General features: G+C 44.9%; 1 protein-coding gene across 11 annotated transcripts in view; it reads right to left on the bottom strand.

The window, feature by feature from the left end:
- The window catches only part of KIAA1217, a 281476-nt gene that overhangs the window by 260546 nt on the left and 7070 nt on the right, over positions 1–13860 (bottom strand). For all 11 annotated transcript variants that reach the window (XM_080918244.1, XM_080918236.1, XM_080918242.1 and 8 more), the window contains exon 2: positions 8901–9184. In XM_080918244.1, coding sequence (XP_080774370.1) covers positions 8901–9184 — 284 coding nt within the window. The remainder of the gene's footprint in view (positions 1–8900; positions 9185–13860) is intronic.

Below are 13860 nucleotides of genomic sequence, written 5' to 3' on the forward strand. Positions count from 1 at the left end.
TCTTCCCCCTCCTAAAATAGCTGTCGACAGACTGGGTGCTGAGCTAGATGGTTAGCAACATGCCGCTACCTCTTCCTCACCAAGCAGAGTTCGGACACATGGTCAGCGTCTGCTGCAAAGGGGTGAATGTTCTTTTTCCACCAGGGCACTCTTTGCCTTGGTCTATGATTAAGGTAAAGTCTCAAAGAAATGGTTGACTCACTAGTCAGAAAGCCGAGAGTATCTGAGCATCTACCAACTCACATCAGAGCCCAAAGTTCAGACATCTCCCACTAAAGGCACTTGTCTCGGCAGGCAGATTCGGGGATGTGTCCTCTGTACAATGCAAATCTGTGCTCGGTGTGTGTGTCCACAATAAACCTTAATTGACGAGGCAGCAGCAAACAGGAAGACAACCTGCTGCTTGTGAGTCTGTGTGCACCTAGACTCCATACCGAATCGGGTTGGTCTTTTTAAGATCTTCCAGCCTCTTCTCTCTAGGCTCTGCTGAGGATGCTTCCTGCTTTTGGTATCTACACTTTGTCTCTGGCTTCCTCTTTCTCCCTAACTATTCCACCAAACTTGTCAACATTTTACTGAGTTCTTAACATCAGGCTCTTCTCATGATGCTGTCTCTTGCTTTTCCTACAGCACCAATTAAAAGAAAAGCTAACAATGAGGACAGTAGCAGCCAATTAAGCCCGAATCAAAAGCCACATGCAGAAGGTGATGCCTACTGAGGATCCCTTTCTCTTCCGTGTAATGTTCGGTCAATAGCAAATGGAATTTTTTTTTTTTTTTTAATTTTAGCAAAATTGCAACTCCTCAGTTTGTAGCCTTTTTATTTCTTTTCTTTGTCCTCTTTTTCCTTTCTCCTCCTCTGCTGCCTCCACCTCCCTTTCCTTCTCCTCTCCCCCACTCCTCCCTGGCTCTGTTCAAGGAAGACTAGAGGTTGGTATCAGGTATCAGCCACAGTCACTCTTCACTTTAGGTTTTGAGTCAGGGACTCTCAGGAACCTGAATGCATAGCTGATAAACTAGGCTGGCTAGGCACCAAGCCATAAAGATCCTCTGTCTCCTGGGAATGACAGACGTCCGCCACTGTGCCTAGCGTTTTACATGCGTGCTAGGGGATCTAAACTGAGATCCTCAAGTGCTTTACCAACTAACCCCCCCACCAGTCCCCAAGTTTTTTCAATCACTAAATTCTTACTCCAGTCTGTAGTGGGTGTGAGTGTGTTCCTTGGGGCTTGATACAGAGCCTCCTACATGCTAGGCAACTGCTATATGGACAGTCATATTTGAAACTGCCATTCTTCTTTGGGCTGCTTGCAAACTAACGCCTTCATTTGCTCATTTGGTAGCATCATTTCTCTTAAGCATTTGACTGTTCTTTCATTTGTGTTTTTACTTCTGTCTTTTATTCTGTCTAACTACAGATGAGTGTGGTCATTAAAACCACAGTCATTGCCTTTAGAAATATTCGAGATTATTTATAATTTCTCTAGGAAATGCGTTTACACTGACTCTTTTAACACCATCGTATTCTTTGCACACACAACCACTAGTCTTTCATGAAACGCAAATTCACCATTCATTAGCACAGGACCGGTGACAACGAAGTATGAGCGGGCTAAGAACCACAGTCCTTCATTTAGTGGTGTGGCACTGACATCAGGAGCGCTTCCCTGAGGTTCGAGATTCCTCAACTAAATACCATGATTCCTTTTCTCCTCTAAACTGTTAAAGGTGGATCCCAGCAGGATCGCTGTTGAAACTTCGTACTTACTAAAACACTGCCAAAGCTTGTACTGAGACAGCATCTCCACAAGACAAAAGGAGACAGAATTACAAAGCCGCTGTGGAAAAATGCTTTTCTGGAAACCTGCTTAATCACCAACATACTTTTTCAACATGTGTGAAAAACAAAGACTTTTGTGTTGAGTGTAGTTAAAAAAAAAAAAAAAAAAAAAAAAAAAAAAAAACACGCTACCGGCTTGCCTCAGAGCTGCTGCCCTGCTAGCAGCCACTCCGGCTCAGCTCCAGGAGAGCTGGGATAGCTGCTGCAGCCACTCCTGGGTCAGCTCCGGGAGAGCCGGGATAGCCGCTGCCAGAACTGGCCTCTATTCTCTATCCTACCTGCCTTTGCTCCGTGAGGGGTCGCATTACCAGCCCATCCTGAGATCCTAAAATCCCGGGATAAAAGACACTCAGACGGCTTTATTAATTTAAAATTTGCCTGCTAGGCACAATTGCTGGGCACAAATATCTCTCCCTTACCAATTTACTGAGTCCGTTTCTCTTTCTGCCCTAAACTCGTGGCTTGTATCAGTAGTCCCCACCAACCTCCTTGGCCATCTATCTGTCCATAGCAGAGACTGAAGGCTCTAGCTTTCCCCCAAGGTCTTACAAGATAGCTGTGTCTAAGGCTCCGCAAAAGGTCCCTCTCTTTCCCTGTGTCTCCTTTTCCTCTTGGGACCCAGAACCCTCACATGTACCTCCCGCCCAGCAATTGGCTCCTGGCCTTCTTTATTGACAAGTCAAGAACCAATTGGGGAACAAGACTTTAGCAACGGAACCTCCCCTTACACTTCATGCTGAACCACAACCCATCCCAGATGAACTACAAGATCTATTTGTTACACGGCATGACCTAAACTAATACATGAGTTTTTAGGTCTCTTTCTTCTACCAGGGTCTTATGTCTTAGAATCTGGCTACCAAAAAAACAGTATTCAAAAAGGTAATATCAGCAGACAGAATCTATGCCTTCTAGTCTCCAGTGTGACTTGAAGTGTTCTCTGCACAAAACAAAAAAACAAAAACAAAAAATCGGTCCTCATTTTTGCTCTAACATGAGTCACCTCATTCAGCAGTTTATGGTATTGAGACTCACAGTAAAGTTCCTTAAGTCATCAGAAATGTGACTAGAGACATTTGCTATCCTGCTATTCCACAGGGAACGCTTTCTCTGCGTCCAGATGAAGGTATGCCATGACTCCTAACAGCCCCCGCCCCTCATTTCCCTGTCTTTCCCAATCAGATGGTATTTCCACAGCACAGTTTACTCACCCTGGCTGTTTCCCTGTGAACGTGGAAGTGTTTTCTCCTATTATTAACACTTGTAACTATTTTCTGTGAATTTTGAGAGAACCAGCTTCAAGCTGCCTGTAATTTACCAACCCTAATAGGGCTTGCTTCTGAAAAGCTACCCTTCTGGGCTGAGAGAGATGGCTCAGAGGTTTGAAGCACACACTGCTCTTCAGAGGACTGAAGTTCAGTGTCCAGCATTCACAAAAGGTAGCTCACAAGTGCCTGGAAGTCCAGCTCCAGGGCATCAGGTGACTCTAGCTCCCAAGGGCACCCCCATGCAGGTACAAAACTTAAAGTAAAACTTTTTGAACAAACAATCAAAAGACCCTTGCTCTTCTGACTCAAAGGCAGTTAAAACTTTTCTTGTTTTGTCCTTAACTTTGCCTTCTGGGAAGTAGTCAGTTAAAGGATCAGACAGGGCTCAGGCTGAATGGAAGCCATGGATTCCTGTTTCTGTGGGGCAGCTTGTACTTATTTGTTGGTCAATTTTGCTTTTTTTTTTTTTTTTTTTTTTTTTTTTTTATTTTGTAGCCCAGGCAGGACTCAAAGTCAAGACCCGTCTGCTCCAGCTAGCCCTATAGGCATGCAGGATCAATCTTTGCACATTGCTCCACTGTCTTGGACACAGTGCTACATCTTATTTATTATCTCTTGTGATATCTTGACCATAGCGCTAAATATGTACATATGTGAACACGTTACTCATGCGTGTTACTGGTTCTTCTTTGTTAAATTTGTGTGTTTGCCTACACATCTGGATGAATACTATATTCATGCCCAATACTTAGAGGCCAGAAAAGGGTTATAAGCTGCCGTGTGGGTGCTGGAAATCGAACTCAGGTCCTCTGCAAGAGCAGCTAGTGCTTTTACCTGCCAAGCTGTCTAAGTTTCAGCTAGATGTCATGACATAGGAATGTGACCTCAGCTCTCAGGGACTGAAATCAGGGGGATCCAGCAGTCTTTAAAAATGTAAGCTTTAGAAATATGCCAAAAATTGTTTTCTGACAAAAGAAAAATAATCCTCCTCAGACATCCAAACATTTGGGCTGGAAAGAAACAAGGATTTCAGACAAAGTCCGAGAGATATGCAGGTGGCCACAGAGCAGAACAGAGAAATGCTAAGAATTACTACGGAAGTGACCTTTATGGCTGCTATGATACAAATATCATTGAAGTCTGCAACCCAGCCCCCAGCAGCCAGGCAATGGGACGCCCAGTCTGATGGCCCTGCACAATTTAAAAGGCCTAAGGGATCTAGAGATGCTCAGGGGTCAAAGTGCAAGTGACTCCTGAACCGCTCACAAAGAACCATGACATGGTGGCTGTCATCCACAGTCACACACTCCAGGCCAGGTTGCGGGGGGGGGGGGGGGTTCCTCAGATGCTTGCTTCAACAAGGCGGAGGTGAAAACTGGCCCCTCCAAGTTTCCCTGGTATCACCACATGTGTGCTCGCTCGAGAATTCCCATATTCTCCTGTGTGTGTATACCTACAAATAAGTCAGTTAAATAAGTCATTTGTGGGAAAGGCTAAAAGGCAGAGCGGGACAGAAATGAGCACAGCCGTGCTTCAGCAAACCTCTGGGGACAGTAAGGTAATCTCTCAGTTTTTCAGTAACTGAGAGTCAAGAAAATGCATTTGTAGTTTTAAAAACTCAAATACATGGCCAGGGACATGACTCACTGTTTAAAGGCCCTTGCCACAGAAGCCTGATAATCCTTATAGAGGTAGAAGGAAATGACTCCACAAACTTAATCTCTTACCTCCACACTTGTGTATACGCACACGCACACACATACACATGCAAAATACTAAACTTTAAAAAAAGTAAATAACTTAAATGTAAAATTCTCTAGAGGGAATACTCCTGTATTTAAACTAAGATTATGCAGCAGGGCCACGTTCTTCTTTTCATGGTGTGTGGCAGCAAAGAATTAGAAGAGTCCTAGCTTTTCCTATTACTAAGCTCTCGTGTTCAATGCCAGATGCATCATCTTTGACTTGCTAGTCTCTTCCTGTCAACCATGCTGGGGAGGCAGCCAGGAACACAGCCCACAAAGGAATAGCTGGTATTTAGTGGCTTGGGGTCTGGAGATGTGCATCAGATGGTGTCATTTGGCTTTCTCCAAAGGAAAACAAAATCCACAGTCTCAATGTAGTAGAACAAAGGGTGAAGACAAAGTGTGTGTGTGGGGGGGGGGAAGACAAGGAATGCAGACGGATGAGATGCTGTCTATAGGTATGTCCCAAGTCCCCTCAAGGTTTATCTGCTGTTTACTGAGCTGGCAGGACAGACTCAGAGAACCTCAGCAGTAGCTGAGTGCACACGGATATGTCCTCCGAAACCACTCCACCTCCACTTCCTGCCCCCACTTACCCCCCACCCTGCTTTAGACCAACAACAAAAAATACAAAGAGGCGGAGAGGAATGTGGCATTTGTTCAGCCACAGGAGAAAACAGCGGCTAAGCCACCTCACAGTTCCCGCTCAGGTGTTGTTTGGGACCAAAGATCAGTATCTGAGGCCACTAACCAATCTCCCTTCCTACTCCACACAGACTTTTCCATCCTTATCTCCATCCTAGTCAACTCTGGTGGTCCCCTCTGTGTGACAAGCATTAACTTTAAACTTACAAGTCCTGGGCCTGGCATGGTGGCTTGGAAGATAGGTAGATACATGTGAGCTCAAGACAGCCTGGTTGCATAAGGGGCTCAGGCTAGCTAGGGCTGCAAAGTGAGACCCTGTCTAAGAAACAAACAAACAACTCTAAAACCCAAAGCATACTCAATGGAGTGAACAAGGATTCCGAGTTCACACTTCCTTTGGTTCAAATCCCAACTTTTCCTTAGTGTGTAATTGTAACTGAGTTTCTGTTACTTCCACACGAGTAGCTTTTTATTGGATATAGTATTTCCCAAAACAGGGATGTAAAGAGAAGAAAACACATATCCTATTGCTCAAATGCACATCAATGCTCCCAAGCCTGCTTCAAAGGAAGGGGAGTCTTCCTTAATCACACAGACGTGGGTCTTTGGCCCATCCTCACACCAGCCAGGCCCCCCATCTCCATTCTGAAGTTCATAGTCTGTCATTTTTTGCAGTATGAAGGGAAAAGAAAACAAATGTGGAAAAAAGCCAAACAAACCACATTTCACAACCTTAGGCATTCTGATAGAATTCTTAGAGAACATTCCACGTAAGGGAGAAATGGCACTCAAGATCAACTGTGGACTGAAAGTGTATCAGTTGATGCCAACCCCATTTCTATGGGTAATCAGAAGGTGAGTGACTTAAACAGAGCGTTGGTGACAGACTGGCAAGGTTGCAGACTGACAACAGAGCCTTCTCAGGCTCTCCAGTCTACAGGCCAGTAGGCTCCCCCCCCCCACCCGCCCACTCAACACAATGGTTGAAAGCTCTCTGCTTCCTCCAAGACAGTCTCCAACTTCAAAGGTCAATCTGATAACAGGCCACCGAGAGCCACCGAGGAGGCCTCACATCTCCCCTTGCTAAAGAGTGATTGCACACAGCCAACGGACAATAACACCCGGTGCCACAGTTGGGTGCTATCTGTGTGGCTGTCGAGATAACCGAAGAAAACAGGTAGCTGAAGACAGAAAGCAAAGGATCTAAAAGAAAGTATCTGAGATTTGTTAGAAAGAAGTAAAAAGGACAGAGCAAAGTGCCCGGTGTCAGCTTGAAGAAACGAGGCAGTCTATTTTTAGACTTATTATTTTACCTTTACACATACTTGTGGATATTTGCGTTCATTTGTTTATTCATTCATTCATTCACTGTATTAAGCACTTGAGTGATGAATTACAGTTACATCATGTCTTTCTAAGAAAACAATATTCTTTGTGGCCTATGCATTTGATGCATGTGTGGTAATAATGAAAGTGTATTTTTAAGAGAGCTGCCTTCCTCTTGGGTCAAGCCCCCTGTTCTCCTTCTCTGCCAGCTAGGAGGGCAGTACTGCCCACTCTCACACTAAACCTGCTCTGTAGCTAAGCTGGAGATCAAACAAATGGGTGAGAGAAACGCTAACGTGTCTCTTCACTGAACTCCAAGGTTGTCCCCTCATTAAACAATGAGCCAAGGTAGCTGGGCTCAGAGAGGTAGATGGCTCTCAAAGAAGACCCAGGTTTGGTTCCCAGCACCCACACAATAGCTCCCAAGTGCCCTCTTCTGGCCTCTGTGAGACCTCTAGCAGGCAGTACACATAAGCTCAGGCACACTCACAAGCACATAAATAAAAATAATAACAGTAGACTGGTCATGATGGCTCATGCCTTTACTCCCCACTCTTGGAAGGCAGAGGTAGGCAGAGTTCTGTAAGTTTGAGGCCAGCCTGGTCTATAGAGAGAGGCCAAAGCCCTCCAGGACTGCACAATGAGACCTATCTCAGATAAAAAGCAAAATAGTAATAATCACTACTAATACTACTAATACTATAATAAATAAATCTTTTAGGGGGTGTTGAAGATCTGTGTAGTCCTGGATGTCCTGAAACTCTCGTACGGTGTGGAACAGGTTAGCCTCTAATTCAGAAATACACTTGCCTCTGCCTCTGGCGTTCTGGGACTAAAGGAAAAGAAAAAGTGCCAGATGAGGATCCTCGAGACCAATTTCTCAGCAAAAGATTTATTTGCCCCAGAGGGACACAGTATGGTGAAGATGAGACAAAAAGAGAAGGAGACCGAGGGTTTTATCTCCAGTGACCAAGGACTGACAAAAGATAGCAAAGATGTGGCCCATAGGCAAATGGCAGCTTACAAAGGTGAAAGGGGAAACCCTATGTTAGGATGAGGTGTTTAGTTTTAATTGGGCATGTTAATTGGGGGGGGGGGTTGATTGCTGAACTTCAATACTTGCTAGCAGGACCTAGGTAGTTAGCCTCAGGAGGAGGAAGTAACCAAATAAGAAAACAGACCTTGGCTGCAAGCTAGAGGAATGTAATCTAATGGTTTTTAGCAAGGCAGAGGGAATGGGGGAAGGGCAAAGCCTGCGAACACCTTGTTTGCCGTGCCCCAGCGGGCTAGACCCTTCGGTAAGTATCTTTCCTGAGTGAAAGAGCTGGTTTAGACCGCCTGGGTTCAGAGTTCAACTCTGCCTGGATGTTTACAGACTCATGTGACCATAAGCCAAGGGCTTTGCAAGCCCAGGCTTCCATTTCTTCCTCTGTGAGCTGGGGAGAAGCATGGTACCTTGAAGGTTGTGTGAGAGATTAATGAATACCAAGTCCCAAGTGTAAGTACTCAACAAGGCGGGAAGAATAAGGAAGAAGGGGAAACACCTTGCTCAGCCAGAGTGTCTTCAAAAGGCTTGTAACACCATCTCCTGACATGAACAAATCATAAAAACAACAACAGCAAACAAACAAACGAAAACATAAATGAGCTACGTAGGGATGCTTTCCTAGCATAAGATAGCCCTGGGTCTAACTTTAACACTGCAACAACTGCAGAGAAGACTGAGTGGGCGTGGCCTGGAGAGAGCGCTCAGAATCTTGCGCATGCCTAGAACCTCAACTCTGAGAGGCGCCAACTAGCACATCTCTGGGGCTTGCGGTCTGAAGTCTAGCTGAGAAAACGCAAGCTCCAGGTTCAGGGAGATATGGTCCTCAACATAAGAGCAGAATGATAGACAAGGACAACTGACACCCCCTCTGGCATCTGTGCACACGCACAGGTTTGCATGCACACATACATATGTGCTATATACACTCAAACAGATACTTGTATGTACGCTCGCGTGAATAAATGTATAAAAATTTTTTAAATATTTTTGAATGAGCAAGACCAGGAGAACTGACAGTGTGCTCCTACCTGGTCCCTCAGCCTCTCCTGGTGGCCCATGATCGCTGTGGCATGGTGGGGGTACTTCTGCTTTAGATGCTCCAGGAACGCCTCTCTCTTCCTATCCATCTCAGATGTTTGCATTCCCAGGATTTCTTTGGAACTTCGGGGCCCACCTAGAGTGTGTCTCCTTGGGATATTTCGGGCAGGCTTAGAAACCTGAGCCCTTGCGTTTCCATTAGACAGGTGTTCCTTGGGCCTTCGGGATGCTACATCTTCCTGGGACGTCACATGAAGATTGCTTTTCCCTTGTTCTGCAAGATGAAGAACAAAAGTGCAGCTCACAATTAATGATCTCACAGACATCTCATTTGTACAACACCAAGAGGGTTTGTGGCAGTTGCTAATGAATTAATGTAACTTAACAGAATTTTCCATTTGTTTTACTTTTCTTTTTAAGCAAGAATGAGGGGGGGAAATCTACAATGAAAAGAAATTTGAAAAGAAAAATGTACTTTAGATGCTATACCAAATGTTTTCACTTCTTTCTGTCATCGAGTTTGTTACAAACAAGAAAGCTTGGAGAAACCTGTTGTTCGCAGGTAAGTAGGCTGCCCCATGTGTCCGCAGTTACCCCAGAGTTAACCCCAGGAATTCTGACCATTTGTATACTTTTCATTATAGTTTTAGCCTATTAACAGGATTTTCAAATATTTGTTATCTGAAGATTCTGACACATGTTGTTCACGCCAAGAAGAGAGACAGCCACACAACCCTTAGAAGACGGCTGGCACTCACGAGCCTCTAGAAAGTTCCATTTCTCCATTCCCATAGGCCAGGCAGGGGAAGATCATGAAAGGTAATAGTTGGGGTATTCAGGGATCAGCCACATATTCCCTGAAATGACTTCATCCAGACACACACAGCACGGGAAGGAACCTGGGGATGCTTGGATAGCTTTGATCTCAGACACAGTCCTCAGAGTGTCCCTAGAGCGAATCAACGTGGGGGGGGGGGAATAATCAGGATCACAGCATGACAGGGAAACTCCTCCCCCTTTTTTGTTTTTTGTTTTTTTGTTTTGTTTTTTAAGATGGGCAGGAAAGTAAGGATCACGAGAAGCAGAAGGAATCAAGAACACAGCTCTTTACAGCCTTTTGCTTCTTTGTCTTGGTTTTGTTTTTGAGACAGGGTCTCAGTATGTAGCCCTGACTGGCCTGGAGCTTGCTATATTGACCAGGCTGGCCTTGAACTCACAAAGCTCCTCCTGCCTCAGCCTCTCAAGTGCTGTGACTAAAGGCGTGCACCATCACACCCAGTTCGAAAGTCTCACTAGAAAAGGCAGAATAGGCTTAGTGGGTAAAAGCACTTGCTCCCAAGTCTGGGGACATGAGTTCAAGGCCTCGTACCCACAGAGTAGAAGAAAACAAAGTCCTGCAAGTTGTCCCCTGACCTCTACAAGAACATGTGCACCCCCCCACACACACAACATACACAGCAAAAAGTGTCCAGAATTTGGGTATAAACCATATCCCTAAAAGCAAGGGCACCAAATCTTAACATGGCTAGCCTCTCTGCCTGGAAGCCTCTGCATGCAGAGCTCCAAAGTGCAGACTTCTGACTAAGAATGGAGAATATTTTCGTTGCTGGCTTACTTTCTTGTTCTAGTCTTCCAAAGCTCAATGTGCGTCCTGAGAACAATTCTTGTATACCCCGATTCTCATTACTTTGCTTATTACAACATCTTCATCAGACACTGATGAAGGAAGGAAACAGCCCAATTAGTAACTCTTAGCTTTTACTAGTTTCAGCAATAAGCTTAAAGGGGCAGAAGATAGATGTTTTGGGTAAAAAGATATTGAAAGATTAGTATAATGTTTTATTTATTTAGTAATAATAATTTTATTAAGTAATAATCTCTAAAACTCAAATTTATAATCACAGTTTCCTTTTTGAAAGCATCCCTTCCATAATGATAGAGGACTCGGAGAACCTATTCCATAGAGCAAAACACATGGCTGGGGATGGAGCTTCGAGGTCAACATCTTGCCTAGGATGTGCAAAGCTCTGAGCCAAAGCCACAGCAGCACCACAGAACCAAAACAAATCCTCAGGCTGAGAAACATATGTGCCAAGAAGACATACAGTTTTATCTTTTGCACGTGTGTGTGAGTGTGTGTGTGTGTTGTACATGCATTTTTTATTGGTCAAAACTGCTATGTGCATGACAGAACCTTTTCAAAACTGCTTTCAACATTAAAAGAATCCATGTTAAAAGAAAGTCATCCAGGACAGCTAGATTAATAAAGAAGTCTGAAGCTCTGGAAAGGTTATTGCTTTACATGGGTATAGAACTCACACATTTACATTCAGCCATATATATGGACCAAAAGTCACATGTAACTAGTCAGGCAAGAGGAAGACACACTCTGCTGGGCTAATAGACCTTCAGCAATGGACGAGCTCCATCCAGGGATTACTGCCTCAGGTCAAGACAGCTGAAGCAGACCTTCATTCTACAGAGTCTCCCATGTTTTCTCTTGAAGTAAACTGGACAAGCAGCTAGAAGTAGGGTCTTGGAGGTCACTGTCGATCTACAGTCAGCATTAGCCTTTTAGGCTTCCCACATACTGGACTTTAAACTCAACCCCTTCTTCATGCCTTTCATGGGGAAAGTTGCATCAACTTTACAAAGTTTTTCCTGTTTCTTTGACGTTCCTGTGGATTTTAAATAATGTCTCCAGTTGCCTAACAAGGCTGAACATGACAGAGAAAAGGGATGAAAATGGTACCAGCAGTTAACGAGGGAGACTGACGCAGGCCACCGGCAGACAGAGCCTACCTTTGTCTTACTGCCCTATGGCCCTCGTCCTCCACAGTCCCATCTGCCTCTGCCCCTGCACTAGCACCAGGAGCACCTCAACAACCAATCCTATCCACCGGAAGCCACTTCAAGGTCTTCACAGTCACTTAGGCCTTTTCCTCTGCTCTTGACAGCTGCCAGCCCCACACCTGAAGGAGAAATGGCATCTGGACCACTGCAGTCACCTGGGGAGAATTCGGCCCTTTAGCTGAGCATAAAACCCAAGGAGGGGCATACATAAACAAGAAAAGAAACAGAGGTCAATTTGGCCACAATTCAACAGTTATAGCGTCAGGCCCAAGTAGGCCAGTTTCACTTTATCCCTATGAATGAAGAAAAGGGCATGCTCAGAACCCTAAGCCACCAAACAGAAGGGCAGTTCTGTTTCTTGTTTGGAAAGAACTTTGGTGCTCAGATGTAAATATGGGTGTGTCTGGCTGTTGGCTATTCTGGGAATCCTTGTCTAACAAAGTAGAGAAGTTATAGCCTAAAGACAAGGCCCGGGCAAGGCTGAAAGGCAGCCCTGTTTCCTCTTCCTGCCCCTCCCAAGCTCTTCCAGGGAGCCCACTTCTAGCAAGACAAAGAGCAAACAAGAGTTTCAACAGAAAATCAGCCCTTATACATTCTCCCGGAGCACAAGTGGGGAGGAGGGGGAGGAAGAGAGCGGGCACACCAGAGGTCTGCTCTTCAGAGATGCAGGGGACTCCAGCTGCAGTGTGTGCACATCCTGGACAAGAAAAGAAGGGAGGAGCTGAGGAGACAAATACTAACGGGCAGAGGGTTATAGAAAGCCAAGGGTCCTGAAGGAGCCATCAATGCAGCAAGCTATGCAGACGAGGAACTGCTGGACTGTACTGGTTGTGTCTTTGCCGTGTTCCGGTTACTCTGGCTGAGTCAGAGCACACAGCAAGGGATCTGGGGCTTGGCGTCCTTTGGGTACTTCACAACCCACTAGGATCAGCTGGAGTGCATTTACCATGCTTGGATATTTATTTGGTTTTATTCTTATCTTATTTGCTTTAATTTTTTTCTTAACATTTATTTATTTTTATGCAAGCACACTGTAGCTGCTTTCAGACAGACTAGAAAAGGGCATTGGATCCCATTACAGATGGTTGTGAGCCACCATGTGGTTGCTGGGAATTGAACTCAGGACCTCTGGAAGAGCAGTGGGTGCTCTTAACCACTGAGCCATCTCTGCAGCCCTTATTTGCTTTAAATTTTATTTCATCTTTTTTTCCCCTTTGGCTAAAGATTAAACGCAAAGTCTTGTACATACATACTACACATGCACCCCACCACTGGATTATACTTCTCTGAGAATTTATTCCATGGTCAAGATTAGGAAGTCCAGTGGCTCCCTCCTATAATTTCAACACTGAACGTTGAGATAGTAGTTCAAAGCTAGCCTGGGTTACAGGCTAAATTCCAGGACAGCTGGGACTCGTGTAATAAAGCACAAAAATCTTGTCTCAAATAACCAATAATATAGAGGCTATATAGTCCACATACTCCTATGTATGTATGGTGTATACACACCTTTCCATGTGAGTGTGTCTTTCATGCTTGTGTGGAGGCAGAGATGGAAGTTAGGTGTCTTCCTCTACTACGTCCCACCTTATTTTTTGAATGAGAGCTCATCAATTCTGTTAGATCGGTTGGTTAGCAAAGCCTGCAGACCCTCTTGTCTCTCCCCATCCAAGCGCTGAGATAACTGGTAAGGACCACCTCATTTAGCTTTCTGCATGTGTTCTGGGGATCCAAAATCAGGTCTGTATGTTCGTGAACCAAGCACTTCACCTACTGACCCACATCTCTACCCTCCCTTTGCACTTCACCTACTAACCCACATCTCTACCCTTCCTTTGTTTGTTTGTTTTGAGATAAGGTTTCTCTGTGTAGCTTTGTCTGTTCTGGAACTCTGTAGACCAGGCTCTCCCAGTGATTCACCTGCCTCCTGAGGGCAGGTATTAAAGGCACCTCCACCACCTGGTGCTCCTTACTACTTCATAATGGTTTGCTGAGGGGTTGGTTTTAAAACAGTGATCATCTAATCTAGACCAGACTCAAACTTGCTCTCTGACCACTTGTCTCAGCTCTCCAAATGCTGGGGTTACAGTCAGTGTG

This window comes from Micromys minutus, assembly GCF_963924665.1.
Source record: "Micromys minutus genome assembly, chromosome: 6".
Taxonomy (NCBI): Eukaryota; Metazoa; Chordata; class Mammalia; order Rodentia; family Muridae; genus Micromys; species Micromys minutus.